The 27083-nt window shown below is 64.9% G+C and overlaps 1 protein-coding gene across 4 annotated transcripts; it reads left to right on the forward strand.

The window, feature by feature from the left end:
* Nucleotides 1–1675: 1675 nt before the first annotated feature.
* PPFIA3 (PTPRF interacting protein alpha 3) lies at nucleotides 1676–27083 on the forward strand. 4 transcript variants are annotated; one of them, XM_038382147.2, is made up of 30 exons: nucleotides 1676–1794; nucleotides 7215–7529; nucleotides 10195–10296; nucleotides 10509–10673; nucleotides 10981–11055; nucleotides 11245–11325; nucleotides 11582–11812; nucleotides 12049–12195; nucleotides 13006–13140; nucleotides 13705–13788; nucleotides 14138–14269; nucleotides 14610–14672; nucleotides 14870–14949; nucleotides 17572–17698; nucleotides 18014–18213; nucleotides 18759–18981; nucleotides 19442–19605; nucleotides 19853–19998; nucleotides 20448–20541; nucleotides 20633–20714; nucleotides 21048–21248; nucleotides 21702–21764; nucleotides 21907–21933; nucleotides 23354–23529; nucleotides 24149–24246; nucleotides 24537–24712; nucleotides 24998–25066; nucleotides 25305–25467; nucleotides 25777–25841; nucleotides 25938–27083. In XM_038382147.2, the coding sequence occupies exons 2-29, from the start codon at nucleotides 7296–7298 to the stop codon at nucleotides 25833–25835; spliced, it is 3597 nt and encodes a 1198-aa protein (XP_038238075.1). In that variant the 5' UTR covers nucleotides 1676–1794; nucleotides 7215–7295; the 3' UTR covers nucleotides 25836–25841; nucleotides 25938–27083. The 4 variants fall into 4 exon arrangements, with proteins under 4 accessions (XP_038238075.1, XP_038238076.1, XP_038238077.1 ...); XM_038382148.2 differs by having other exon boundaries at nucleotides 18023–18213; XM_038382149.2 differs by lacking the exon at nucleotides 21907–21933.

The following is a 27083-nucleotide window of genomic DNA, read 5'->3' on the forward strand; positions in this document are numbered from 1 at the left end:
ATCCGCCCTTGAGGGATCCCCTCCAATCTTTGCCCCCCCCATGCCCTGAGTTTGCAAACAGGGAGAGTTGGCTGAAAGCCTGGGGGCGGGGGTTGCTCCTGAATTCATGGGCTCCCCTTCCCCGCAATGCTTGGATCAATCTGGAGTCCAAGCCTGGCCCTCCCACCACCGCGGTGGCTTGTCCCTGCCTCGCATCCCCGGCCTGGCTTGGAGATGCCTGGAACAGCTGTCACGGATGGACGCAGGTTTGCTCCTGCATTTATAGAACACGCTGATGCTGCTTTTGCATCCACACTGGTGGGGAGGGGTTGTGTTTTGGCCCATTGCAGATCTCAGGGTGGCGCAATGGGACTGCATGGTGCAGGTACGGTTGGTTGCAAGCTCCTCGGGCAACGCATGGATTTCCCAGCGGGCCGAGTTGCACGTTGGTGCGTTGCATGGATTGCTGCATTTTCTCCCCGGGGCTCTCCTGCCCCTGTGAACCGTGACGTGATGGCGCATGGGTGAATGCGCTTCTCCGCGTTGCATACAGTTGTCGCGTCTTTCTGGGGCAGGGCAGTTTGATGCTCTGCCGGCTTGTTCTCTGGTGTGTCTCTGCAGCTTCTTGCATTTCTGTGGGCTGGGGCGTGTCACCAGGTTGCATGCACTGCTGCATTTCTCATGGTGGTTTTCAGCAGTTCATGCAATGTGGAGAAATGAGCATGTTCATATGAGGCAGGCAAATGCATTTCTCTGCGTGGCTTAAGATGGTGCATTACTCTGGGCGGCCAGGATGGTGCATTTCTCCAGAGGGTTGGTGCCTTTCCCCAGCGGTTGATGCATTTTTCAGGGGTGCACGGTTTGGTGCCTTTCTCTGGGGGTTCAGGGTTGGTGCATTTCCCGGGGGGTGCAGAGTAGGGGCATTTCCTTGGGGGTTGGTGCATTTCCCCAGGGGTTGAGGGTTAGTGCTTTTCTCTGGCGGTTGAGGGATTTCTCCAGGGTTTTGTGCATTTCTCGGGGGTGCAGGGGTTGGTGCATTTCTCGGGAGTGCAGGAGTTGGTGCATTTATCTGCTGGTTGATGCATTTTTCCAGGACTCGGTGCATTTCTTGGGGGTGCTGGGTTGGTGCATATCCCGGGCAGCTGGTGCATTTCCTTGGGGGTTCAGAGTTGGTGCATTTCTTGGGGGGTTGGTGTATTTCTCAGGGGTGCGGGGTCATTGCATTTCTCTGGGGTTGAGGGTTGGTGATTTTCTCTGGCGGCTGATGGATTTCTCCAGGGTATGGGCATTTCCCGAGGGTGCAGGGGTTGGTGCCTTTCTCGGGGGGTTGGTGCATTTCTTGGATGTGCAGGGTTGGTGCTTTTCCCTGCAGGATGGTGCATTTCTCGGGGGTTCGTGCGTTTCTCGCGGGTGCCACCCCCCAACGGGCGGGCTACTCGCGCCCGCCGCACAGCGGATGACATCATCCTGAAAGCGAGCCCCGCCCCCACTCTTCCTCATTGGCTCCCCCGCCCGGCAGCCCCTCCGCCATTGGCCGCTGGGCCCGGCCGCTGGGAGCCGCCCCCTCCCACCCGCGCCACAGGGCGGGGCTTCGCGGCCGCCCCGGACTCTGCCGGCTCCCGTTGGCCGGGCGGCGCGTCACTCAGGGCTCCCTTAAAGGGGCCGGCGCCGGTGGGGCGGGGTGGGGGGCGGTGCGGAGGGGCCGGGAGCCGCGTCCGGCGGGGCTCCGGCAGCGCGGGGCGGGGGAGGGGCGCGACCCCCGGGCGTCCGCCGGCTCCGGCTCCGGCTCCGCAGCATCGGCACCGGCCGCCGCAGGTACCGGCGCCCCCCCATCTATGCACCGCCCCGCATCTGCACCCCTCTCCCCCTCGCCATGCACCCCCCAGCCCATCCCCCCTGCCCCCCCTCGCCCTGCACCCCCCAGCCCATCCCCCCGCCCCCTGGACCCCCCTCGCCCTGAACCCCCCAGCCCATGCCCCCTGCAGCCCCTCGCCCTGCATCCCCAGCCCATCCCCCTGAACCCCCAGCCCTGCACCCCCCAGCCTATGCCCCCTGCACCCACCTAGCCCTGCACCCCCCAGCCCATGCCCCCTGCAGCCCCTCGCCCTGCACCCCCCAGCCCATCCCCCTGCACCCCCAGCCCATGCCCCCTGCAGCCCCTCGCCCTGCACCCCCCAGCCCATGCCCCCTGCACCCCCAGCCCATGCCCCCTGCAGCCCCTCGCCCTGCACCCCCAGCCCATCCCCCTGAACCCCCAGCCGTGCACCCCCCAGCCCATGCCCCCTGCACCCCCCTAGCCCTGCACCCCCAGCCCATCCCCCCTGCCCCCTTCACCCCCCTCGCCCTGAACCCCCCAGCCCTGCCCCCTGCACCCCACTCACCCTGAACCCCCAGCCCATGCCCCCTGCACCCCCCTCGCCCTGAACCCCCCAGCCCATCCCCCTGTACCCTCCTAGCCCTGCACCCCCAGCCCATCCCCCTGAACCGCCAGCCATGCACCCCCCAGCCCATGCCCCCTGCAGCCCCTCGCCCTGAACCCCCAGCTGTGCACCCCCCAGCCCTGCACCCTAGCCCATCCCCCTGAACCCCCCTCGCCATGCACCCCCCACCCATCCCCCTGAATCCCCCAGCTGTGCACCCCCAGCCCATCCCACTGCACCCCCTAGCCCTGCCCCCAGCCCATCACCCCTGCCCCCTGCACCCCCCAGCCATGCACCCCCCCAGCCCATTCCCCCTGTGCCTGCACCCCCCTAGCCCTGCACTTCCCTAGCCCATTCCTCCTCCCCCTGCACCCCCAGCCATGCACCCCTGCCCCTTCATCCCCCCTGCCTCACATCCCCCCGCCAACCCCCCGTCCCTTCATCCCCCCACCCTGCATCTCCACCCATCCCCCCTAGCCATGCACCCCCCTAGCCAAGCACCCTTGCCCCTTCATCCCCCTCTCCCTGCACCCCCCAGCCATGCACATCTGCAACCATCCCCCCTGCCCTGCAACCCTGCACCCCTACCACTTCATCCCCCCCCACCCTGCATCTCCACCCATCCCCCCAGCCCTGTACCCCCAGCCCATCCCCCCTCCCCCTGCATCTGCACCCATCCCCCCAGCCCTGTACCCCCCAGCCCATCCCCCCTCCCCCTGCATCCATCCCCCCGCCTATCCCCCCTCCCCAGCCATGCATCCCTCCCCTTCCACCTGCATCCCCCAGCCCATCTCCCCTGCTTGCCTGCCCCCCTAGCCTGCACATGCTCCCCCATCCCCCTGCATTCTCCCGCATCCAGACATGGACTCCCCCCATGAACCCCTCTGCATCCCCCAGTCTATTCCCCCTCCCCTATCTAGACACCCCCCAACATACATCTTTATTCCCCCCGACATGCAGCTGCCCCCCAAGCCATTCACCCCACTGCATCCTCCCCCCTCACTCCCCGACATTCCCCCAGCTCCCCCCACCTGAGCCCCCCAACTTCCCCCCCACACGCCCCCCTATCCCTGCTGCAGATAGGAGCTGGGACAGGGCCCCCCCTCCATCCTCCTGCTCCGGCCTCCTCAGCATCAGACCGGCCGCCGCTGCAGGTAGGAGCCGGGCGGGCCCCCAGTGCCCCCCCCAGCCCCTGTGTCCGCCCACTCCCCCAACCCCCCCCCACTCCTCCAGCCCCTGTGTCCGCCCCCTCGTCTGGCTGCCCCCCTGCCTGGCCCATGTGTGTACCCCTCTGCCCCCCCATGCTCTTCCAGCCCCTGGCTCCCCCAGCCCCTGTGTGTGCCCCCCTCCCACTCCCCTGGCCCCTGTGTCCGCTCACCTGCTTGCCCCCCACCCACTCCTCCAGGCCCTGCATGTGCCCCCCGACCAGTCCCTTTGTGTGCTCCCCTGGCCTCTGTGTGTGCCCCTCTGCCTGGCCCCTGCAAACTCCCCCCCCCAGCCCCTGCCTGGCCCCTTGCTCCCCATCTCCTATGTGCGCCCCCCTGCCTGGCTCCCCCCCACTCCTTCAGGCCCTGTGTGCTCCCCCCTGCGTGGCCCACTGCTCCCCCGGCTCCTGCGTGCACCCCCCTGCCTGGCCCCCTGCTCCCCGGCCCCTGTGTGCGCCATCCTGCCTAGTCCCTGTGTACACACCCCTGCTCCCCCAGCTCCTCTGCTCCCCAGCCCCTGCATGCGTCCCCCTCCCCACCCCCCCAGCCGCACGTCCCTGCATGCACCCCGCCCGCCTGGCCCCTCGTTCCCCAGCACTACCCCACACCCGGGCATGCAGTGCCTGGCTGCTCCTGCCAGTCCCCCCCTGCTCCTCAATGCCCCCCCCAGCAACTGGTGCACCCTGCCCCCTAGCCCGACCCTCCTTCTGCCTGTGCCCCCCATTCCTCCCCTTGCACCTGCAGCTGGGTGTGGGCAAGCTGCTACCCTGCCCTCCCTCCGTGATCCCCCAGCCCCACATCTTCCTGTCCCGGCCTCCCCAGCCCCCACCCCAGGCACCAGCTGGGCAAGCCACCAGGACAGTCTGCGTCCCCTCACCTGGGCCTGCCATCCCCTGCCCAGATGCCCCCTCACCCCCCCACTCTTTCCCTGTCATACCGTCCCCCCACCTCTTCCATCCCCCTGCCAACACCCCGCCCCCCCTCTCTGCTTCATTTCCCCCTGTTCTCTGACCCCCAGCCTCTGTCCTCGGTCCACCCCCTCACTGCGCCTGGGGGCCCTGCGTCTCCCCCTCCCATAGATGGAGGGGGCTGGATCTTCCCATGTGCCTGGAGGAATCTCTCTGACCCATTCTAGGAGTCCACCCCCAAAATCCATGGGTGAGGGGGCAGGGCAGCTGGACCATGGGGCTTGGGGGAGATCCCAGCTGAACCTGCGGCTGGGGGTGGGCATGCTTCAGGGGGGCTGGACAGCTCTTCTGTCCCTTCCCCCAAATACATTGTCTTCCTGGGGGGCAGGGAGAACCCCCCAGATTTTCTCTTCACTCTGGTGGGTCAGAGCTGCCCCATCCCACCCCAACAGATCCATCCCCAGTCTGTGGGGCACAAACCACTTGACACCCCCACAGCTGGATGCATGACGGGGCTGCAGGGTCTGGCCCAGCGGGGCCCTGACACGTGTGTGCGCTAACCGTGCGCCCCGCTCCAGCCGTGCGACCCACTGGGCGCCACGGAAGCTGTGGGTGCCCTCTGGGTTGGGCTGCTCTGTGCAAGCCCAGCTAGTGTGTGGCGGGCATGTGACCACACACACCAACACACATGTTGGGGGTGGCTGGGACCCCTTCCTCCCCCTGCCCCCCGTGGAAGTAGACGTGGTTTCCCTGGTCAGGGCCGTGGAGGGAGAAGGAGTTTGGCATGAGGGCCCGTGAGAGGTGTGTCGAGGCGTGTGTTGGCATGTCTGTGCACAAGTACCGTCTGAGTGTGTCTGTGCCGGGGGGGCACCAGTCCTGTTGCTGTCTATAAATATCCCAGATGAGGTGTTTGCAGGCTCAGGCCCTGCAGCTGGGGGGAGGGGGGCGCTGGGTGTGTTTGTGTGTTGGGTTATTGCATTTTGCCTGGGTGTTGCAGCCTGTTTGGATGTTGCACTGTTGCGTTGTGTCAGTAGTATGTTGTGCTTTGTGTTGCCGTTTGTGTGTAGTGCTGGGGGTGTTGCTTTGGGGGTGGGTGTTGCATTGTCGATAGTGTGTGTTGTGTTGCACTGTTGCATTGGGGGTGGGTGTTGCGTTGTGTCGGTAGCACATTGTGCTGTAAGTTAGTGTGTGTGTGTGTGTGTGTGTGTGTGTGTGTGTGTGTAGCGCTGTGTTGTGCGGTTGCATTGTGGGCAAGGGTGGTTGCACCATGGCTGTGTGTCCTGTTGTGTCAGGAGCGGGTATTGCATTGCATTGTTGCATGGTGGATGGGTGTTGCATTGTGTCTGTAGCATGTGGTGTTGTGTTTGTTACAGTGTGTGTGTGTGTGTGTGTGTGTCACACTGTTGCATTATGGACGGGTGTTGCACCGTGGCTGTGTTTTGCATTGTGACGGGAGTGGGTGATGCTGTGTGCATGGCCCAGGGTTGCAATGTGTGTGTGTAGCCCTGTGTGTTGCATTGTGTCGGGAGTGGGTGGTGCTGTGTGTGTTGCGTTGCACTGCTGCATTGTGGATGGGTGTTGCATTGTGTCTGTAGTATGTGGTGTTGTCTGTACTGTGTGTGTGTTGTACTGTCGCATTGTGGATGGGTCTTGCACTGTGGCTATGTGTCACGTTGTGTCGGGAGCGGATGAGGCCATGTGCATGGCCCAGTGTTGCATTGTGTGTGTTTAGTGCTGTGTGTTGCTTTGTGTCTGGAGCGTGTGATGCCGTGTGCGTGGCCCAGTGTCGCGTTGTGTGTGCGTAGCACTGTGTGTTGTGTTGTGTCTGGAGCGTGTGACGCTGTGTGCGTGGCCCAGTGTCGCGTTGTGTCGGGAGCAGGTGATGCCGTGTGTGTTGTGGGGGGGGGGGAGTGAGTCTTGCTCCTGGCAGGCAGAAGCTGGCGTCTGGCTTTGCTGACAGCTCTGCCGCTGTGTGTATGTCGGTTGCGCTGTGTGTGGGGGGGGGGGGCGGTTGCACACCAGGGTGCGTGTTCCCCAGGTAGCGGGGAGGGGGAGATACCTGGTAGGTTGGGCCCAGGGTGTTCCCAGCCCTCCCCTGCCCCAGGTGAGGAGGCTGCTGGACCAGCTCCTAGTCTGGGGGGCTGGGGCAGAAAGGGGTTTATAACCCCCGCATGGCAGCCATGACCCCCCCGACGGGGGTTGTCACCAGCTATTGGGGGAGGGGCCCAGCTTTTACTCCTTATAATGAACCTCCCTCACCAGTGTTTATGTGGGAGTGGGCAGAGCTGGCCACGCTGCCCCACAAAAACCCACAGTGGGGCCTTGGGCCCAATGGGGGGTGTGTGCGATAGTTTTAAAATAATGTGTTTTTTTAAGTAAGGGACCTCCCCCCTTTCTACACCCCACCGAAACTTAGGGAGAGAACCCAGGCATCCTGGCTCCCAGCCCACCCTGCTCTAACCACTAGACCCTCCTCCCCTCCCAGAGCCATGGAGAGAACCCAAGCGTCCTGGCTCTCAGCCCCCCTTGCCCTAACCACTAGAACCCACTCCCCTCCCAGAGCCATGGAGAGAACCTAGGAGTCCTGGCTCCCAGCCCACCCTGGTCTAACCACTAGACCCTCCTCCCCTCCCAGCGCTGGGATAGAACCCAGGCATCCGAGTTCTGTCTCATTCTTTCTCCCCCCCCCCCCCCCCCGCTAGGTCAGCTCGGGGCACTGAGCTCCCCGCCTACCCACATCCCCTGCAGCGCCCCCCCGGGGCCTGCCCCGCCCCCCAGGCAGGATGATGTGCGAAGTGATGCCCACCATCAGCGAGGACAGCCGCCGGGGCTCGGCCTACGGGCCGGAGGACGCCAACTTCGAGCAGCTGATGGTCAACATGCTGACGGAGCGGGAGCGGCTGCTGGAGACGCTGCGGGACACGCAGGACAGCCTGGGCACGGCCCAGCTCCGGCTCCGCGAGCTGGCCCACGAGAAGGAGTCACTGCAGAGACAGCTGAGCATCGCCCTGCCCCAGGTCAGCGCCTGGCAGGGGGCTGCGGGGCGGGAGGGAGGGGCACCGGCAAAGCTGGGGGGGCAGGACTGGGCTAGCAGGGTCTGCGGGTCGGGAGTGAGGGGCACCGGCAGGGCTGGGCTAGCAGGGGGTTACGGGGCAGGAGTGAGGGGCACTGGCAGAGGTTGGCCAGCACAGCGTAGACCAGCCCCGCCAGCTGGGCAAGCTCCCACGGCAGCAGAAACGTGTCTGCACTAGGGTGGATGCGGGCAGAGGTCGGGCGGTAATGCCACCCTGCCCACCCCAGCCATGCCAGCGACTCCGCAGCTCCGCTCCCCCCGCTGATCCCCTCACCGCTGTCGGGGCCGGGACGTAGGTGGCAGGGTCTAGTGGTTAGCAAGCTGGAAGGACCTGCAGGTTTGAGCCCCATGGGGTCATGCCCGTACCCCTGTCCTCGGGGTGGTTTGGTGGGATGCTGAGATCAGGGCCTGCCCCTGCCCATTGGATCAGCGGCTGGTGTTTGCCTTGCTTGGTTCTGGACTCCAGACCCCCGCCCCCCCAGACGATGTTCCTATCCCTTCTGGGGCATGGGCGGCGGGGGTTGAGCCCCGGGTGCTGGGCCAGCAGAGGATGCGGGTAACGCTGGGAGGGGGGACCGGACACCCGGGGAGATGGCAGCTGCGTCGTGGTGCGAGGACTGGCTGTTGCAGCAAAGCTGTTCCCGCGCTTGGTTCGCTCCCTCCACGGGCCGCCCTCAGCCCAGCAGCCAGCCGGAGGGGAGGCTGTGACGAAGCAGCAGTTTCCTGTAATGTTTGTGTGACACCTAGGCGTGCCTCAGTTTCCCTCCATGCGTTGCATTGCTCCCCAAGCGGGGTGTGAAAAGGTTAACACAGGGCCGGAGGGGTGGCTGAAACCCAAACCAACAGGTTCCAGCGAGACACAGAGATGCCCCAAGGACCGGACGCTCCAGGAGGGCGCCCGGTGGGCGGGACCTGGGAAGGGAGCTGGAGAACCGGGGTTCAGGGACTGGAAGTGGGGCGCCCATTTCGGAGGAGCTTGGACCTGTCAGACAAAGGCGGGGACAGAGTGGGAGCCGGAGGCCGACCCAGCTTGGCCTGGCCCATCACGGTGCTAGATCACGGGTCAAACTTTGCCTGTCAGTGCCAGCCCACGGAGCAGGTGCCAGCTTGGCCGCATCTCGCTCCGGGACGGCGGGGATGACCAAGTTGAACCATGGGCCGAACACAGCCCGCCGAAGCAGTGGCTGGCTCAGTGCTCCGGCCTTGGGCGGCTTCTCTAAATCTTCGGGGTTGATAAGAGCCTGGGCCGGAGCTGGGCCCCCTCGAGGGCTATTTTGGTAGCGAGTTGGAATAGAGCCACGGCTTTGATGGTTCGAAACCAGGCGTGGTTTTCGAACTCGGCGTAAAGGCCGCGGCAAGTTTTGTGCCTCTTTCGGCCTGTCCCGACGTGAAAAGAGCCGCTCGGGGTGGTCAGCAGAAATGGGACTGGTGCCGCAGCAGGCCGGGCCGAGCCATCCCATAACACGTCCTCGGGGAGACGCTGGAACGTGGCCGGGGCGTCTGCTTGGCCAAACGACATCAGGGCCGAGTGAAACTGGCCGTCGTGGGTCCTTGGCGCCATTCTCCATCCGTCACCTGCCCTGATCCCCCCGCGGGCCTGGCCTGGTGAATATCGGGGCACTATTCGCCGCAGGTCCTCTGATTCTCCTGGCTTGGCCCCGACACGGCAGCGGGTTCCCTGTCTCCGCCGGCGGGACGCCGAGGATCCGCGGGAACTTGGCGAGAGTATTGCCCCGGCGGGCGATGTTTTCCCGGGGACGGACGTCCCCCGAGGTGTAGGTGTGACGCTCCTGGCGGAGCCCGGCCTACACCCCGCGCCAGGTGTGAGATCCGGCCTTCGATCTGACCCGTCCGCTCGCCAATTGCGCAGCCGCATCTAGCCGAGCCTCTGACGGTCCCCTGGGGGCCCGGGTCCGTCTTGCCGGCTCGGTGAGGGTCAGCGGTAGCTGGTCCCGTGTGCCCCCATCCCAGCACCCTGCAGGTGACTCCTGATCCCAGGGGTGCGGTCGCTGACCCTGGGTCCATTGCGCCTTCGATCTCAAGCTGGTTCTGTAGCAAACGAGGCGACGGTTCGTTAAAGGAAGCTGGCGAGTTGTCTCTGTTGGGGGGGAAAGGGGCACGTGACTGTCTCTTGGTGGGAGCTAGCCCCGGCAGGAGCTGGGTTCTAGACCTGCTTGATCCCACCCGCCCACACTGAGAGCACGCTTGTCTGGCCGTGCCCCAGCCCAGGGCAGACACCCGGGGGCGGGGGGAGGCTCAGCGTCTCCCCATGTTTTGCCCCTTCTGATTCTCCCACCCCCCAAACCGCCAGGGTTTTGGCCCCTCGGTCCTTGGGCCGTTCCCTGCAGTTATGGGGCTGATCGGATTCCGGGGCCCGGAGGGGAGGCAGGGGCTGTGCCGGGAGGGGGGATGGTGGGCGGGGGCACAGGCAGGGCTGGGGGCAGTTTTCTGGCTTGGGGCGGGGGGGCAGAGGAGGATTCCCTGTGGGGGGGGCAGGCTCCCTGTGAGCCCAGGGTAAAGTGCAGCTGGAATTTTGCCGAGCAGTTTTTAACCCTGCAGTATGTCGTCGTCCCCCCATGTCTGTCCATCCATGTCGTGTCCCCCCCCAGGAGTTCGCGGCACTGACCAAGGAGCTGAACGCTTGCCGGGAGCAGCTGCTGGAGCGGGAGGAGGAGATTTCAGAGCTGAAAGCCGAGCGCAACAACACGCGGGTGAGGGGTCCCCCGCTCTGGGGTCCGTCCATCCGTTCCCACGTCCCTTTCTGGAACGGGGAGGAGGGGGGCGCGCGATGTCTGTGTCTGTCCATCTGTGGTTGATTCCCGGGGACTGGGGCGGGATGTCTGTCAGTCCGTGCTGCAGCCGGGGAGGGGAGGCATGGGGGGGGTCTGTCCGTCCGTCCCTCAACCCCCTCTTCCCCCCGCAGCTGCTGCTGGAGCACCTGGAGTGCCTGGTGTCGCGGCACGAGCGGTCGCTCCGCATGACCGTGGTGAAGCGCCAGGCCCACTCCCCGGCTGGCGTCTCCAGCGAGGTCGAGGTGCTGAAGGCGCTGAAGTCCCTCTTCGAGCACCACAAGGCGCTGGATGAGAAGGTGGGGGGGCATGGCTGTGGGGGGTCGGGCTCTGGGTATGGATGGAGGCCTGGTTGGGGGTAGGGAGTTGGGCTTTTGGGGGGGTCTGGTTGGGCGCTGGGGTGTGGGTGGGGGTTTGGTTGGGGGGGGTCGGGCTCTGGAGGGACCTGGTGTATGTGGGGGGGCCTGGTTGGGCGCTCAGGTTCTAGGTGTGATGGGGAGCATGGGGGTTGGGCTCTGGGGTGTGGGTGGGGGTAGGGCACTGGGCTCGGGCAGGGGGAGAGGGCTGGTCTGATCACAGCCCACTCCCCCCCACCCCCCTTTGCAGGTCCGGGAGCGGCTGCGGGTGGCCCTGGAGCGGGTCGCGGTACTGGAGGAGGAGCTGGAAATGTCCAACCAAGAGGTACGGGCACCCGGGGGGGTGGGAGGGGGCCAGCACCTTCTGCCTAAAGCTAAATGAGTTGCGGGGGGGGGCACTCCCAGCCCAGGGCACTGCTGTGGGGAAGCTCGCAGCACCCAGGAGTCCCCCGGGTGGGGGGAGGGGCATGGCACTGCTGGGGGAAGTTCACGGCTCTGATGTCTCCCCCACCAGTCCCTGTCCTTGCGGGAGCAGCTTGCCCGGCGTCGGTCCGGCCTCCAGGACGTGCCGAAGGAGGGGGACGCCCCGACCTGTGTGAGAGGGGCCGGGGGAGCGGTGGGGGGAGGTTCTGGGGGGAGCTGGGGCTCCAGGGGGAGTATTGGAGGGGTTGTGGGGCTGGGCAGGGGAGCGCTTGAGGGCTGGAGATATTTGGCAGGCTCTGGGGGGGGGCTGGGGGGCTCAGTGGGTGGTATGGGGACGCTGGGGATATTGGGGGTGCAATGGGGCCTGTTGGGAGGGCTCTGGGGTTCTTTGGGGGGGCCCCCGCATCCCTAACATCTTCCCCCCCCAGGCGGCGGTGGCAGCGGCGAACGGGGCGGGGCCCCCCGAGGGGTGGGCGGAGCGGGCGCCGGAGCCGGAGGAGCTGCTCGAGCGCCAGCGGGAGGAGCTGGCCCAGCTGCGGGAGCGGCTCCGGCTCCTCTGCCGGCAGCTGGCGGAGCTGGAGGAGGAGCTGGCGGCTGCCCGGCGCGACCTGGCCAAAGCCCAGGAGGGCAATGCCAAGCTGCAGCGCGACCTCAAGGAGGTGAGAGCCCCCCCCGAACCCCCTCCAGGCTCGAGAGCCCCCCAGGTTCCTCCCCCACAAGGCAGGGAGCCTCCCGCCCGGGGCTGGGACCCCTTAAGCCACTGGAGCCCCCTAGAGTCCCCCTGGGGCATCAGGGCCGGCCCTGGCTCGGGGGGGGGATGCTGTGGCTGGCCCCGGGGGGGAGTCTGTCAGTCCCCGACACACACACACCAGCCTGCCCCCCCTTCACCCGCCAGGCGCTGGCGCAGCGGGAGGACATGGAGGAGCGGATCACCACGCTGGAGAAACGGTACCTGAGTGCCCAGCGCGAAGCCACGTCCCTGCACGACGCCAACGACAAGCTGGAGAGCGAGCTGGCCTGCAAGGAGTCGCTGTACCGCCAGGTCAGAGCCCCCCCAGGACCCCTCCTGCTGCCCCCAGAACCCCCTGGAATCCCCCCCATGTGCCCTGCAAGGAGTCGCTGTACCGCCAGGTTAGAGCCCCTCCAGGGCCCCCCCTGCTGCCCCCAGAACCCCCTGGAATCCCCCCCATGTGCCCTGCAAGGAATCGCTATACTGCCAGGTCAGAGCCCCCCCTGCTGCCCCCTGGAAACTCCTCCCAATGAGCCCTGCAAGGAGTCACAGTACCGCCAGGGCAGAGCCCCCTCACTGTCCCCCAAGGGTCCCCCACAACCCTTCTGGGATCCCCACTTCCACCAGAACCCCCCGGGCCCCCCAATATTCCAAGCAAGGAGTCGCTGTACTGCCAGATGCTTGCCCCCACCCACCTGCAAGCAGAAGTTTTTAGGGCTGGACTAATCTGGGGGGCGTGGTCTCTGACTCTCGGTGCCCCCCAGAGCGAGGAGAAGGGGGTGGGGGGGGTCTCTGACTCTCTCGGTGCCCCCCAGAGCGAGGAGAAGGCGGTGGGGGGGGTCTCTGACTCTCTCGGTGCCCCCCAGAGCGAGGAGAAGGTGGTGGGGGGGGTCTCTGACTCTCTCGGTGCCCCCCAGAGCGAGGAGAAGGGGTTGTGGGGGGGTCTCTGACTCTCTCGGTGCCCCCCAGAGCGAGGAGAAGGGGTTGTGGGGGGGTCTCTGACTCTCGGTGCCCCCCCAGAGCGAGGAGAAGGGGTTGTGGGGGGGTCTCTGACTCTCGGTGCCCCCCCAGAGCGAGGAGAAGGGGTTGTGGGGGGGTCTCTGACTCTCAGTGCCCCCCCAGAGTGAGGAGAAGGGGCGCCAGCTGCAGGAATGGCTGGAGGACGCCAAGGCAAAGCTCCAGCAAACGCTACAAAGGGCCGAGACGCTGCCCGAGATTGAAGCCCAGCTGGCCCAGCGCGTGGCAGCCCTCAGCAAGGTGGTGGGGGCAGTACAGCGGGTGGCTGGGGGGGTCGTGGGAGTGGGGGGGCAGAAAGGGGGTAGGGGCAGTACAGCGGGTGGCTGGGGGAGGTCGTGGCAGTGGGGGGGCAGGAAGGGGGCAGTGGCAGGGGAGGGGGCAGTACAGCGGGTGGCTGGGGTGGTCGTGGCAGTGGGGGGGCAGGAAGGGAGCAGTGGCAGGGGAGGGGGCAGTACAGCGGGTGGCTGGGGCGGTCGTGGGAGTGGGGGGGCAGGAAGGGGGCAGGGGCAGTACAGCGGGTGGCTGGAGGGGGTCGTGGCAGTGGGGGGGCAGGAAGGGGGCAGTGGTGGGGAGGGGGCAGTACAGCAGGTGGCTGGGGCGGTCGTGGCAGTGGGGGGGCAGGAAGGGGGCAGTGGCGGGGGAGGGGGCAGTACAGCGGGTGGCTGGAGGGGTCGTGGCAGTGGGGGGGGATGAGCCCACCCCCTGGTCGGGTAGGATGGGGACCCGGGCGACAGCTCCCCTGCCCCCCGGCCAGGCCCCAGAGGGCGGGGCTGCGTGGCTGAGTCCCCCCCCGTTCCCCCCCAGGCTGAGGAGCGCCATGGGAATTTCGAGGAGCGTCTGCGCCAGCTGGAGGCGCAGCTGGAGGAGAAGAACCAGGAGCTGCAGCGGGTGAGGGGGGGCTGGGGGGGGTGTCTCAGGATTCCTGGGTTCCCCCCCCGCCCCTGGGAGTTTGGAGGGGGCGGGTTGGGGGGAGGTGGTGAGATGTGGGGGCCCTCTGTGGGTCACTCTCCAAGTGGAGGAGACGTACTCTGGGGGGGTGCTCTGTGCCCACGGGGGGGAGGAGCTGTCTGACCATGGGGCGGGTGCTCATGGGAAGGGCGGGGCCTGTCCCCAGCTCTGGGCAGGGCTTCGGGATATGGGGGGGGCCCTGTGGAGCATAGTGGCGGGGGGCACAGGGAGGTGGGGGGCTCTGGGCCATGGGAGGGGGACCCCCGTGACCCCCCCTGTCCCCCCCCAGGCACGGCAGCGGGAGAAGATGAACGACGACCACAACAAGCGGCTCTCGGAGACGGTTGACAAGCTGCTGTCGGAGTCCAATGAGCGGCTGCAGCTACACCTCAAGGAGCGAATGGGGGCCCTGGAGGAGAAGGTGGGGCTAGGCGGGGGGTCAGGGCCGGGCTGACGGGGCTGCGGGTCGGGAGTGAGGGGCACTGGCGGGGCTAGGCGGGGGTCAGGGCCGGGCTGCGGGTCGGGAGTGAGGGGCACTGGCGGGGCTAGGCGGGGGTCAGGGCCGGGCTGGCAGGGGGCTGTGGGTCGGGAGTGAGGGGCACTGGCAGTCCTGGGTGGGCTCAGGGCTGGGCTGGCAGGGGGCTGCAGCAGATCTCAGAGGGGATCTGGGGGCTGCGAGTCAGGAGTGAGGGACAACAACAGGGCGGGCGGGTCTGGGAGCTGTGTAGGGGGTCCATGGTCTCACCCCATCTGCCCCCCAGAACACGCTGAGCGAGGAAATCGCGGACATGAAGAAGCTGCAGGACGAGCTGCTCTTGAACAAGGTATGGGGGGGGGCGCGTGGTGTCTGTGGGTGGAGCTTGGGCTGGGGGCTGGGCACAGTGGGCTGTGCTCAGTGGGCTGTGCTCGGGGGGCAGGGAGATGCTTGCGGTGTAGGCAAAGCGGGAATCCCAGACTGGGGGTTTCAGGATATGGGGAGTTCTGCTGCACTGACCATGTCCTCTCCCCCACAATCCCCTAGGATCAGCTGCTGGCGGAGATGGAACGGATGCAGATGGAAATCGACCAGCTGCGGGGCCGACCTGTCTCCTCTTACTCCAGGTAACGGACTGATACTGTGTCCCCCCCCTCCCCCCGGGCTCCCTGGCCCCTGGCAGACCCGGGGCGGGGGGTTACTGGGTGGATTAAAGTGGAGGAGGGGGCACCTGAGGGCGGTGGGAGGGAAGAGAGGGGCTCTTGGGGGGCGTCTCCCCAGGGGGTTTTGGTTTCCTGAGTGGGGGAGGGCAAGGTGGAGAAAAACAGATGATTTAGCAAAGAAACCAAATCCAGGGTTATCGTTGTAAAAACCAGTTCTGGTTGGAACGATAGAAACGAATGAAAACCGCGGAGCAGGACATTTGCGGCCGAGTTTGGCCGGAAGCCGGAGCAGAGTTTGGAGAGCGGTTAAAGCCGCCTGGGGGAGAATATTCCCCTCGGTTCGGTTTATTTGGCTAGGTCCCTTCAATGCCCAGCTCAACCGATGGGGGTTTGGAAAAGAAGAGCTGGTTTTCCTCTTCCGAACTCTGCCTGAAAACCCGGAGGGGGAATGAGATCCGCTCACTCCAAACACGGGACAGGAACTGGGGCTGCAAACACCCAGTTCAATTCACCGGTCGCGGCTTATTAATTAATAAGTGTTCAGTTCAGCTGGTTTCACAAGCAAAACTGGTCTCACACACATTTATTATTATTGCGTCCAGCAGTTTTATTTAGTTAATTTAAAAAAAAAATGAAAATGCTGGTTTGGTGCATTTTTAATTGAATTTTAATTTCAAATCTAGCTTGACACAAATCTCAAGTTTAAAAAAGAAACCTAGTAAAGAAGGAACACGTCGTTCGCTGTTTTCTAAGGTCGGACGAGATGGAAAAATGACGAATCTGAATATATCTGTGTAATTGCTTAAAAAACCTGCATAGCTACAGCTTGGGACATTTTGTTTAAAAATTTTCAGGAAATTGATTTGTGCTTGCTACAAAATTAAAAAGACAAGTGCAAATCAGTGCAAAAAAATCAGTTTTCAGGGTAAATATCAGGGATATTATGGGGGAATGAAGGTAGCCCAAAGAGATACTCTTGGGGGAATTCTGCGCCAAAAAATTAAAAGTTCTGTGCACAATAGTTTCAAATTCTGCAAATTTTGTCAAAATAACACAATATAATCACACCAGTTTCAATTATTTTTGGTCATTTATTTCAAAATCTCTGTCAGCAAGTATGTCTGTAACAACACAGACAACAAAAAATATTCAGAAAATGTTTTTTGACAGATAGATTTCTTACTAGGCATATTAACACCAAACTCGGAGCAATAATTGATTTAAACTACAAGACAGAACCATATTTCCCGTACCCCCGAGAAGCCGTGCAAAGACTGGGGAGAGTCAGGGGTAATGGAGGAGCTGAGGGAGAGAAAAGTAATTTCTGGGAAGGAGCCTGGGTGTGAATAGTATGGAACAGGTTATTTTGGGGGGTGGGGAGGGATTGTTCGAGAGCTTCCCCCATGCAGACCCTGGCTGACCCCTAGCCTCTCCCATTCAGTCAGGCACATGTATCTCTCCTCCTCCACTCAGACACACCCACTCCCCACATCCCTATGTAGCCCTGCACTCCACCCCCATCTTGCCCTGTACCTCCTTCCCCACTGTGGCCCTGTGCCTCCATTCCCATTCATCCTCTGCCCCTGCCCTGTCCTAGCCCTTATGAGCCCCTGTCTGACCCCGCAGCAGCCCACACTGTCTGTCTCCCCATAGCCCCTGTCTCCTGACCTGGCCCGACAGGCTCTGTAAAGAAGGCTCTGCAGGCTCTTTCTCTTCCCTAGCTTGCCGGGAGCTGCTGCTTTGTTCTATTACCACAGTGCCCTCTGGTGGGCAAAAGGCGGAACTGCAGCAACTTTTCAGCCGCAGTTTTTTTGAGCAAAAAAATTAAAATTATGTGCAGCTCATTCATTCTGCGCACGCGCAGTGGTGCAGAATTCCCCCAGGAGTAAAGAGAAAAGTGAAAGCTGTGAAAAGCAGTTTTATGCCGTACATTAGCTGTACACACACATCGACACATCTGTCTCTTCCACTCCAGCACCCTATGCGAACAGAAAGTCTCGCAGTTACCAACTTTACTGTTCACGGGCTTTTCCTAACAGAATCAGTATTGTCCCACGCACTCAAGCAGTTGAAAATTCAGGTCCTCGGCCATCACTGGGCTTGGCGGGTCCGGTTTTTAACTTGTTTTTAAATGTGGAATTCACGGTGAACCGAGACGGAAATTCACCGCGCAGCGACAGAAGGGGAGGTCGGGCGGCCAATGTGTTGCTTGGGCTGGAGGATCTTTCTCCGACGTGCGATGGGGGGCAATTGGTGTCCGAAACGGTTTTAATGGACTACCGTTCATTGTCTGACTTTCCCACCCCTGAACCACCCATCTTTTCCCGTCGCCATGAAAATGGGAATTGATCCAGATGGGGGGGAAAATGCTTCAAACTGAACACCTCCCCACCCCCTCGAATTTTGCACAACTGAGAAAACGGGGTGATGAAAATTGGGATGTTACCCCTTGCAGCAAACTCCCCCCACGTCTGCTCCCCAGACCCCACTGTGTCCCCTGCCCCAACCCCTGGCCAGGCAGCTCATGTGGCAGGTGGGGAAACTGAGGCAGGAGCCACTGTCTCGAACGCAGTACTGTTCCCGCAGGTCCCTGCCGGGCAGTGCCCTGGAGCTGCGCTACTCCCAGTCCCCCGCCCTGCCGGCGGACCCCTACGCCGCCACCCCCCGCAGGCACAAGAAGGGGCGCTGGGCCGTCAAGGATGAAGCCACTAAGGTGATGGGGCAGTGGGGTTAGGGGGCAGGGGACTGGCTGGGTGGGGGCAGGTTTCTGGCTGCTACTAACTGTGTCCTTTATCTCCCCTGCCCCGGATCTGCCCCCACCCCCGGTGAGTACTTCGCCATCTCCTGCTATCGGGATGGAGGGCAGTGCTGGAGGGGTGCTGGGGGGCAGGTTGAGATCACTTCCCACCCCTGGTGACTCCCAGGGATCGGAGGTGGGGCCGTGTGTTGCAGGGGGCGGGGTGCTTTGGGGGTGGGCGGGGGCTGTTGTGGGGTCTCCCCCCATCTCCTCCTCCCCATCTCCTCGCAGGCCCCCCAGGAGTGGGAGCGGGCACAGCAGGCAGGGGGGCTGGCCCAGCCCTTCGAGGGGGGGCTGGATGGGTCGGACGAGGAGGAGCGCGACCCCCTCTTCAGCTCAGCCGACCTGCTCTCGCCCAGCGGGCAGACGGACGTGCAGACGCTGGCCATAATGCTGCAGGAGCAGCTCGAGGCCATCAACAAGGAGATCAAGTGAGACCCCCCTACCCCCGCAAGCCCCTGGGACCCACCTACTGCTCTGGGGACCCCCCCTCAGGACTCCCCTACTGTGCGGGGACCCCATCTGAACTCCTATGGGACTGCCACCCCCAGGGACCCCCCTGAGTGCCCCCATAAACCTCCCGGGGACCCCCTGTGAACCTCTATGGGACCGCCACCCCCTAGGACCCACTTATCGCTTCAGGGACCCCATCTGAGTCCCCCCCGAACCTGCACCCCCTGGGAACCCCACAACGCCTCAGGAACCCCATCTGAGCCCCTAGGGATCCACCTACCACCCTGAGGGACCCCCTTTGAAACCGCCAGGACCCACCGGATGCCCTCTGAACCCGCTTGGGACCCCCACATTGCCCTGGGAACCCCACTCCCTGGGAGTCACCTACCATCCTCGGGGACCCCTTCGCATCACCCCTGGAGACCCCCTCAGTGGCTTCTCCATCCCCCATAACCACCCCACAGCCAAGGGATCCCCCTGGGGCCCCCACAGCTGGTCCCCCATCACAGCTGTGCCCCCCCAGGCTGATCCAGGAGGAGAAAGAGTGCACGGAGCTGCGGGCCGAGGAGATCGAGAGCCGGGTCAGCGGCTCAGCGCTGGAGGGGTCTCTGGGCCGGTACCGGGCTGGCGCCTCCATCCCCCCGTCCGTCACCAGCTCCACCCTGGCCAGCCCCTCGCCCCCCAGCAGCGGGCACTCCACCCCCCGCCTGGTGCCTCACAGCCCCGCCCGCGAGGGGGATAGGATGGTGAGTATCAGTTCTGCCCCAGGCACTGCCAGTTCCCCCCCAGTGGGGTGTCCTCCTCCCACCCCGCAGCAGATCCCCATCCTGCCCCACCCCTGGTGGCTGCGAGCTCCCTCCCACCCCACCCCCCGCCAGTAGGGTGTGTCCACCCTGGGCACTGCCAGCTCTCCCCTCAGTGGGGTGGTGGTCCCCCACAAGCGCTGCCAGCTCCCCCCCCCCGCAGTCACCGCCAGCTCTCCCCCCAGCAAAGAGCCCTCCCCCCAGTGGGGTGTCGTTGTCCCCTAGCACCACCAGCGGGTTTCCTTCCCCCACCCCAGAGTTGGGAGCTCTTCCCCCAGAGCAGGGTATGTCCCCCCCCACTCGCACCGTGAACTTCCCTACAGCAGGCCCATCCCCACCACGGACAGGACCCCGGTGCTGCGTGCTTCCTAAGGCAGTGCCCTGTGCTTCCCCCCCCCCACAGAACCACGTGCCCAAGGAGGAGGGGCGTGGGGCAGAGGAGAAGGCCCTGGTGCCCTGTGAGACGCTGCCCCCCGCCACCCCCCGCACGGCCCGGCTGGAGCGGGTGAGCCAGGCCCTGGCGCTGCAGGCCGGAGCCCTGGAGGATGGCCGGGACCTGAGGGCAGGGTGAGCCGGGGTGGGTGGGGATGTGGGGGGTCCTGGGATGGGGAAGTTGGGGGGCAGTGACGGGGGGGTTCTGGGATGGGGAAGTCGGGGGGCAGAGACCGGGGGGGCAGGTTTGGGGATGGATCATGGGTGGTTCTGTCATTCACCCAGGGCAGGGACCCAGGGTGGGGCTGGGGGTGGTCAGGGGGGTGAATTATTGGGGAGCAGGGGCACCGTTAGCCTGTATTATCCCTCCCCCACCCCCCAGACTGCTTCCCGACGGGGCCAACAGCAGCCAGGACTCGCTGCACAAATCCACCAAAAAGAAAAGCATCAAGTCATCCATCGGGCGCCTCTTTGGGAAGAAGGAGAAGGGGCGGCTGGGCCCCCCGGGCCGTGACTCACCCTCCCTGCGTAGGTGTCCGTCTGTCTCCTCCCCCCCGCCCCTCGTGGGACCCAGGTGTCCGGGCCCCGGGATCCGACCCCCATACACAGCCTGCTGTGACCCACTCGCCCCTTCCAGAGCTGGGGAGAGAACGCAGGAGTCCTGGCTCCCAGGCCCCCCCTGCTCTAACCCACCCAAACCCTGCTCCCCTCCCAGAGCTAGGGAGAGAACCCAGGAGTCCTGGCTCCCAGGCCCCCCCTGCTCTAACCCACCCAAACCCCGCTCCCCTTCCAGAGCTAGGGAGAGAACCCAGGAGTCCTGGCTCCCAGGCCCCCCCTGCTCTAACCCACCCAAACCCTGCTCCCCTCCCAGAGCTGGGGAGAGAATCCAGGCTCCCTGACTGGGTGCTGGGGCTTGGGCTGGCCAGCAACCGGGGTGTGGAGGGAGACTCTCAGCTTTCTCTCCCCCTCACAACAAGCCGGGACCCCGTCGGACGAGACGTCCCCTGCGGACCCCCTGGGTCTCTCCAAGCTGGCTGGGCCGGTGGACAAGGATCGACGGAATAAGAAGAAGTGAGTGGGGGGAGGGGCAGGGGGCTATGGGGCAGGGGATGGAGGGCGGGGGGGTCCCCTCAGTCTCACCCCCCCACTCCTGCCCCCCTAGGCATGAGCTGCTGGAGGAGGCCTGTCGCCAGGGCCTTCCCTTCGCCACCTGGGACGGACCCACCGTCGTGTCCTGGCTGGAGGTGATGGCGTTGCGAGGGGGCTGGGGGAGGGTCAGAGGGTTGGAACCCAGGCGTCTGGGGGAAGTGGGGGTGGGGGGGCGTGAGGTTGGAACCCAGGTGTCCGGGGGAGAAGTGGGGTGGGGGGCTGCGAGGTTGGAACCCAGGTGTCTGGGGGAGAAGTGGGGTGGGGGGCTGCGAGGTCGGAACCCAGGTGGAGGCGGTGGGGTAGGAACCCAGGCGTCCAGGGAAGGGGGCGGGAAATGAGGTTGGAACCCAGGCGTCCGGGGAGGGGTGAGTGGGGGGGGCTCTGGGCACCCCCTGGGCGCTCTAACCCCCCTCTCCCTGCCCTGGCAGCTGTGGGTGGGGATGCCGGCCTGGTACGTGGCCGCCTGCCGGGCCAATGTGAAGAGCGGGGCCATCATGGCCAACCTGTCAGACACGGAGATCCAGCGGGAGATCGGCATCAGCAACCCGCTGCACCGGCTCAAGCTGCGCTTGGCCATCCAGGAGATGGTGTCGCTCACCAGCCCCTCAGCGCCTGCCAGCACCCGCACGGTATGGCCGCCCCGGGGTCCCCCGGTATGGCGCCCCCGCCAGCACCCACATGGTATGGGCCCCCAGGGTCCCCCCGGAGCCCCTGCCAGCACCCGCATGGTATGGTGCCCCCTGAGGCCCCCCACCAAAACCTGCACGGTATGGCCCCCCTCGGGTCCCCCCTGCACCCCCCTGCCAGCACCCACATGGTATGCCCCCCCCCGGTGCCCCGCTCCCATCAGCTTCCACCTGCCAACTCCAGGCCCCCCTCGGGTCCCCATAGTGCCCACCCCACTTGGCTCCTGCCTGGTACAGCCCCCCATGGTCCCACAGCCATGGTGCCCACTGGCTCCTGCTCCACTCTCCACAGCGCCTGAAAGGCTGGGACTATCCCTTCCTAAAGCGATTTAAATGGTGAAATCTCTCTCTCTCTTGCCCACCCCGTATCCTGCGCCCTCATGACCCCCCCCCCAGTCCACGAGCAACGTGTGGATGACGCACGAGGAGGTGGAGTCGCTCACGGCCACAACGAAGCTGGTGAGTGAGAGTCGTGCATGGGGGGACACGGAGGTGAGGGAGGGGCGTTGCTGACCCTCTGAGGCTGGAGGCGCCCAGCTCTGGGGTGCGCGGCCGGGCACTAACCGCTCTCTCCACCTTCCTTCCCACTGTGCCCACCCAGGAGAGCAAGGAGATCAGCTGGGAGCAGGTAGGGGGACGGGGCCACTGGGCAGGAATATGGACTGTGAGGGCGTGGCCTAGGCAGGGGTGGGCGTGGCCATGGGTTTAACACGTTGCAAATCTGCCCTGGGTTTTCTGTAGCCAGTTGCCCTGGAACGGGCCGGTTCTGATGTGAACATTTGCCTTTGTGGGGGAACGGGGGGGGGGGGGGGGCATTGCGATTGCTCGCCCCATCGCCCTGACCTCCCGTTCTTTTATATACGCCTCGCACGTCTCCTCGCTCTCGTGCAATGACGCCACCCCCCCTCGCACGCACAGTGCACGCACGGGGTGGGCGGACAGCTGCTGTATTTTTGACCCTTGTGATCTGTGAGCGGGTCAGCTGCTGTATGTGGGAATGTGGCTGAGGGCGGGGCAGGGGCGGGGCCTAGGCAGGATGTGGGCGTGGCTGGGAGCTGGGCGGGGCCACACGTGTTCTATGTCATTCATGTTTCTAGGTCAGCCCCTGGCTTTCCTACCCAGCCAATCGCAGCTCTCTGAGCCATGGGCCATCCCACGGTCCCTGTGTCATGGGGGGAGAAAGGGGGCGATGGACTCTCCCTGTTTGGGGGGGAGGGATGGACTGTCCCACTGTCCATGTTGGTGGGGGGGAGGAAAGAGGGATGGATGGTCCCACTGTCCCTGTTTCTGGGGGGTGGTTTTTTTGGCAGTACCCTGTACATCAGCCCTCCCTGCAATCTGTGTTAGTATCTGAATTGTGGGTATTGGCTTAGTCCCTCTGGGGTGGGGGGGTTGGGAGGACACAGGGGTCAGAGGGTGTACAGCGGAGTCGTGGGGCAGGGACGACTGTGGGTTGCTGGGCAGCAGGGTCAGAGGTCAGGGATGGTCGGAGAGGTCCCGGGTCCCAGCGCAGGGAGAGGTCAGGGGTCAAAAGGTGAAGAGGTCGGGCTAGGAGGCCATGAGGGATGTAGGGCAGGGTGAGAATTTGGGGGTTGTGCCAAGGTCACAGGGTAGGGGTGAGAGGTCATAGGGCAGGGCTCAGTCTCAGTAAGGGGTTGCAGGTCATAGGATGTGGAGGTCAAGGGGTGGGCAAAAGGTCAGGGGTCGCAGGGCAGGTGAAAGGTCAAAAGTGTGGGGTCAGGAGTCTAAGGGCAGGGAGGTCACAGGGTAGGTGAGGTGGGGCAGGGAGGTCATTGTGCGGGGTCAGAGATCAAAGGGCAGAGGTGGGGAAGAGGGGTTGTGGCAGGTGAGAGGTCATGGGGCAGGGAGGTCGCAGGGGTTAAAGGGCAGGGAGTGTCACGGGTGGGCAAGGGACAGGGCAGGGAGGTCACCTTGTGGGCTCAGGGGTCAAAGGGCAGTGGGGTCGCGGGGTCACCACCGGGTCAAAGGCCAGGGGACGAGCGAGGAGTCAGGCGCTGACGTGTCCCGTTCTCCCCCCCCCCCGGCAGATCCTGGCCTACGGCGACATGAACCACGAGTGGGTGGGGAACGACTGGCTGCCCAGCCTGGGCCTGCCCCAGTATCGCAGCTACTTCATGGAGTCGCTGGTGGACGCCCGCATGCTCGACCACCTCAACAAGAAGGAGCTGCGGGGCCAGCTCAAGATGGTCGACAGCTTCCACCGGTGAGAGACGGGGGCTTCCCCCAGGCCCCCGCTGCCCCCCCGTCCCCCCTCGCTGCCCCCCCCTGTTCCTCCCCCCAACCCTCCCCTGCTGCGCCCAGCCTCCACCAGCGAGAGACCCGGGCTTCCCCCGGGCCCTCGCTGCCCCACCGATTCCTCCCCCCTCGCTGCCCCCCGTTCCTCCCCCCGACCCTCCCCTGCTGCCCCCAGCCTCCACCGGCGAGAGACCCCGGGGCATCCCCCGGGCCCCCGCTGCCCTCCCCCCTCGCTGCCCACCCTGTTCCTCCCCCCGACCCTCCCCTGCTGCCCCCAGCCTCCACTGGTGAGAGACAGGCCCCTGCCCCCCCACCTCGCTGCCCCTCCCCCTGCTTCTCCTGCTGACCCTCCACCAGTGAGAGACGGGGCCCTTGTTCTTCCCCCCCACATGCCGAACTCAACTCCAGCCCCCTAAACTCCTGATCTCCACCACACTTCCCCAGGGCCTCCCCAGTCTCTGAACCCTTGGGGGTGGGGCTGTCAGTAGCTGCCAGCAGCCCCATGGGATTGCAGGGAAGGTGGCGGGGCTCCCCACCTCTAACTTCCTTTTCCTGTCCCATCCCCCTCCACCCCACCCCACCCCCAGGGTCAGTCTCCACTACGGGATCATGTGCTTGAAACGCCTCAACTACGACCGCAAGGAGCTGGAGCAGCGACGGGAGGAAAGTCAGAACCAGATCAAAGGTATTGCGCCCCCCACCCCCATGGACAGCAGGGGCTGCGGGTCGGGAGTGAGGGGCACCGGCAGGGCTAGGGGGAAGGCAGGAGGCTGTGGGTCAGGAGTCAGGGGCACCAGCAGGGCTGGGGGGAAGGCAGGGGGCTGCGGGTCGGGAGTCAGGGGCACCGGCAGGGCTGGGGGGAAGGCAGGGGGCTGCGGATCGGGAGTCAGGGGCACCGGCAGGGCTGGGGGGAAGGCAGGGGGCTGCGGGTCCGGACTGAGGGGCCCCATGTGACCCTTCCCCCCTGCCCCCCAGACGTGATGGTCTGGTCCAATGAGCGGGTGATGTGCTGGGTCCAGCTGATCGGGCTGAAGGAATTCGCCAACAACCTGGCGGAGAGCGGGGTGCATGGGGCGCTGCTGGCCCTGGACGACGCCTTCGACTGCAGCGACTTGGCCCTGCTCCTGCAGATCCCCACGCAGAACACCCAGGTCAGCCCCGGGGGGCCTGGGGGGGCAGAGGAGCAGAGCTGGGGTGGGGCGGGAGGGGAAGGGGTCTGGGGAGCAGAGGGGGGCGAGAGCTGTGTGGGAAGGGAGGAGGGAGCTGGGGGCAGGGCAGGAAGAGGGTCTGGGGGGTGCCTGTTTTCAAGGCAAGCCCAGGCTTTGATCTAGGCGTTCAGAAGGGGTGCAAGACCTGATAGGGATATTGGGGGGGAGGGGGCCCCAATGGCACCTGATCCTTTGTCTCCCCCCGCCTCCCTTCTCTCTGGGCTCCAGGCACGGCAAATCCTGGAGAAGGAATTTGGGAATCTCATCGCTATGGGAACGGACCGGCGGCTGGATGAGGTCAGAACTCCTCCCTCCCCACCTATGCCTCCCCCCTTGAAACTTCCTCCCAGGATGCAGGCCTCCTCCCCCACTCTGCCATCCCTGACCCCACAGAACAGGCCCTCCACAAAATGCCCCCGCTGGGCCAGGGGCCCCCCAGGAATCATCCCCTCCCCCCATCCAGTCCACGTTGTGTTTCAGTGCCGGGAGAGGGGTGCCCAGGCCCCACCCAGCTCTGTGACCTCTGACCCCCCAGGACAGTGCCAAGACCTTCAGCCGCTCCCCGTCATGGCGGAAGATGTTCCGGGAGAAGGACTTGCGGGGGGTTAGCCCCGACTCAGCCGAGATGCTGCCCCCCACCTTCCGCGCCACCGCCATGGCACCGCCCAGCGTGCAGCTCCGCAAGGTGCAGCCCGAAGGTAGGGGCACGGCACTGCTCTGGGAGTGTTCGCAGCCTCCAGGTGTGGGAGAGGGCCCTGGGGGGGATGCTGCTGTGGGGAAGGTCGCAGCGCTGTGTGGGAGCGGGGCGTGCCCTGGCTGGGGGCGCTGCTGTGGGGAAGCTCGCAGTGTTGGGGGGAGGGGGCGTGTCCTGGCAGGGGGCGCTGCTGTGGGGAAGCTCACAGCACTGGCTTAGTTCCACCCTAGAATTTCCAGTGCCTTTACCCCGATGATCCCAGCTGGGGGGGCTGTTGTGTGACCTCTGACCCCTCCTTGTCCCCCTCCCCCAGGAAATACCCTGGCCAGCCAGCGGGGAGACGGTGTCTCGGTGCGAACCTATTCCTGCTAGCGCTGGGTGAGTGCGGCTAGGTGGGCGGGGGGGAGATGCCCTGTCCCAGGGGCTGCTGGGGGTGGGGGGGAATCCAGTCTCATTCTCTGCTTTCCCCCCCAGGTGCCAGGGACCGACAGACGGACACTGCTGCTGGAGGGGGGGGTTCTGCCCCCCCTCCCCACAAAGAGGGGAGGGGCCTACATCTGTTTCCTCCCCCAAAAAAACACTCCTGCCCCAGCCTGCAGGGGGCATTGCTGCTGCTGTGGGTGGGGGACACCCCCGGACCTGCGGACACTGAGGAGGGACCGGGGGGCCGAGCCCCCCCCGGGAAGGGGGAATCCGGGGCATGACCCCCCCCACCTGTCTGTTTGGAGTTTATTTGTTGTTGTTCTGTCAAGGGGGGGGGAAAGAATGTGAATGGGGTTAAAGGCCTCCCCAGCCTTGTAGCCCCCCCTCCATGCCTGGCCTAGAGCGCCCCAGCCTGAGCCCTCCCCCTCATCAATCCCCCCCTCTGGATTTGTAGCCCCCAAGTCTGGTATCTTCCCCCCCCCCATGGTGGCATCCTGTATCCCCTCCTCACCCCAGGCCCTCAAAGGGTTAACTCTTGTGCTGCTAAAAGTGGGGGGGCCCATTGGCCCCCCCCCCCGAACTCCATCCCACTGTGGGCTGCTTCCTGCCACCCTGGGCTGGGCCACTCCCTGCTTTCTCCAGATGGGGGCTTGCCTTCCACTCCCTAAAGGCCAAACAACCCCCCCCCACAGCGGGGGGAGGGGTAGCATCACCCCTTGGAGGGCAGCAGCCTGAAAGAAAGGCTGCTCTGGTGGGGGGGATCCTCATTTCCCTCCCAGACTGCTACAGAGGGGGCTGGGCTCGGGGGAAAAGGGAATCAAACCCTGGAGAGCGGGGCACTGCGGGAGCTAGCCTGGTGGGGGGCCGGCCCGGGGGGGTTCCTGGCCCTGGGGGGGCCGGCCCAGGCACTGTACCATAAGAGTTGTATTTTCTGTGCATATCTGTGGCGTGACTGCTGGTGGAAATGACTTTTGCTGCCGTTTAAAGAATCTTCGTTTAAGGCCCCCCCCAGTTAATTTAAGTTTATTTTTGGGGCCCTGTTTTTATTTGGGGGGGCCAGGGGGGTTTTGCATGAGGGGGAAAAAAACGGAGGAAAAACTTTACAAAAAAAATGCTGTTCTGGGGGGGGCCATGACAGCCGGTCCCCCCCCCCCCGATCTCCCCCACGGGGGCTGGAAAACATTTAAAGAAAAATGT

The sequence above is a fragment of the Dermochelys coriacea genome, chromosome 23, assembly GCF_009764565.3.
Source record: "Dermochelys coriacea isolate rDerCor1 chromosome 23, rDerCor1.pri.v4, whole genome shotgun sequence".
Lineage (NCBI taxonomy): Eukaryota > Metazoa > Chordata > Testudines > Dermochelyidae > Dermochelys > Dermochelys coriacea.

Bases quoted from the DNA above. Each gene is read 5' to 3' on its own strand.
- PPFIA3 (XM_038382147.2), top strand. From the start codon at position 7,296: ATGATGTGCGAAGTGATGCCCACCATCAGCGAGGACAGCCGCCGGGGC. The intron at 11,813-12,048 runs GTGAGAGCCCCC...TTCACCCGCCAG, and splicing joins TGCAGCGCGACCTCAAGGAG to GCGCTGGCGCAGCGGGAGGA. The intron at 13,141-13,704 runs GTGGTGGGGGCA...GTTCCCCCCCAG, and splicing joins GCGTGGCAGCCCTCAGCAAG to GCTGAGGAGCGCCATGGGAA.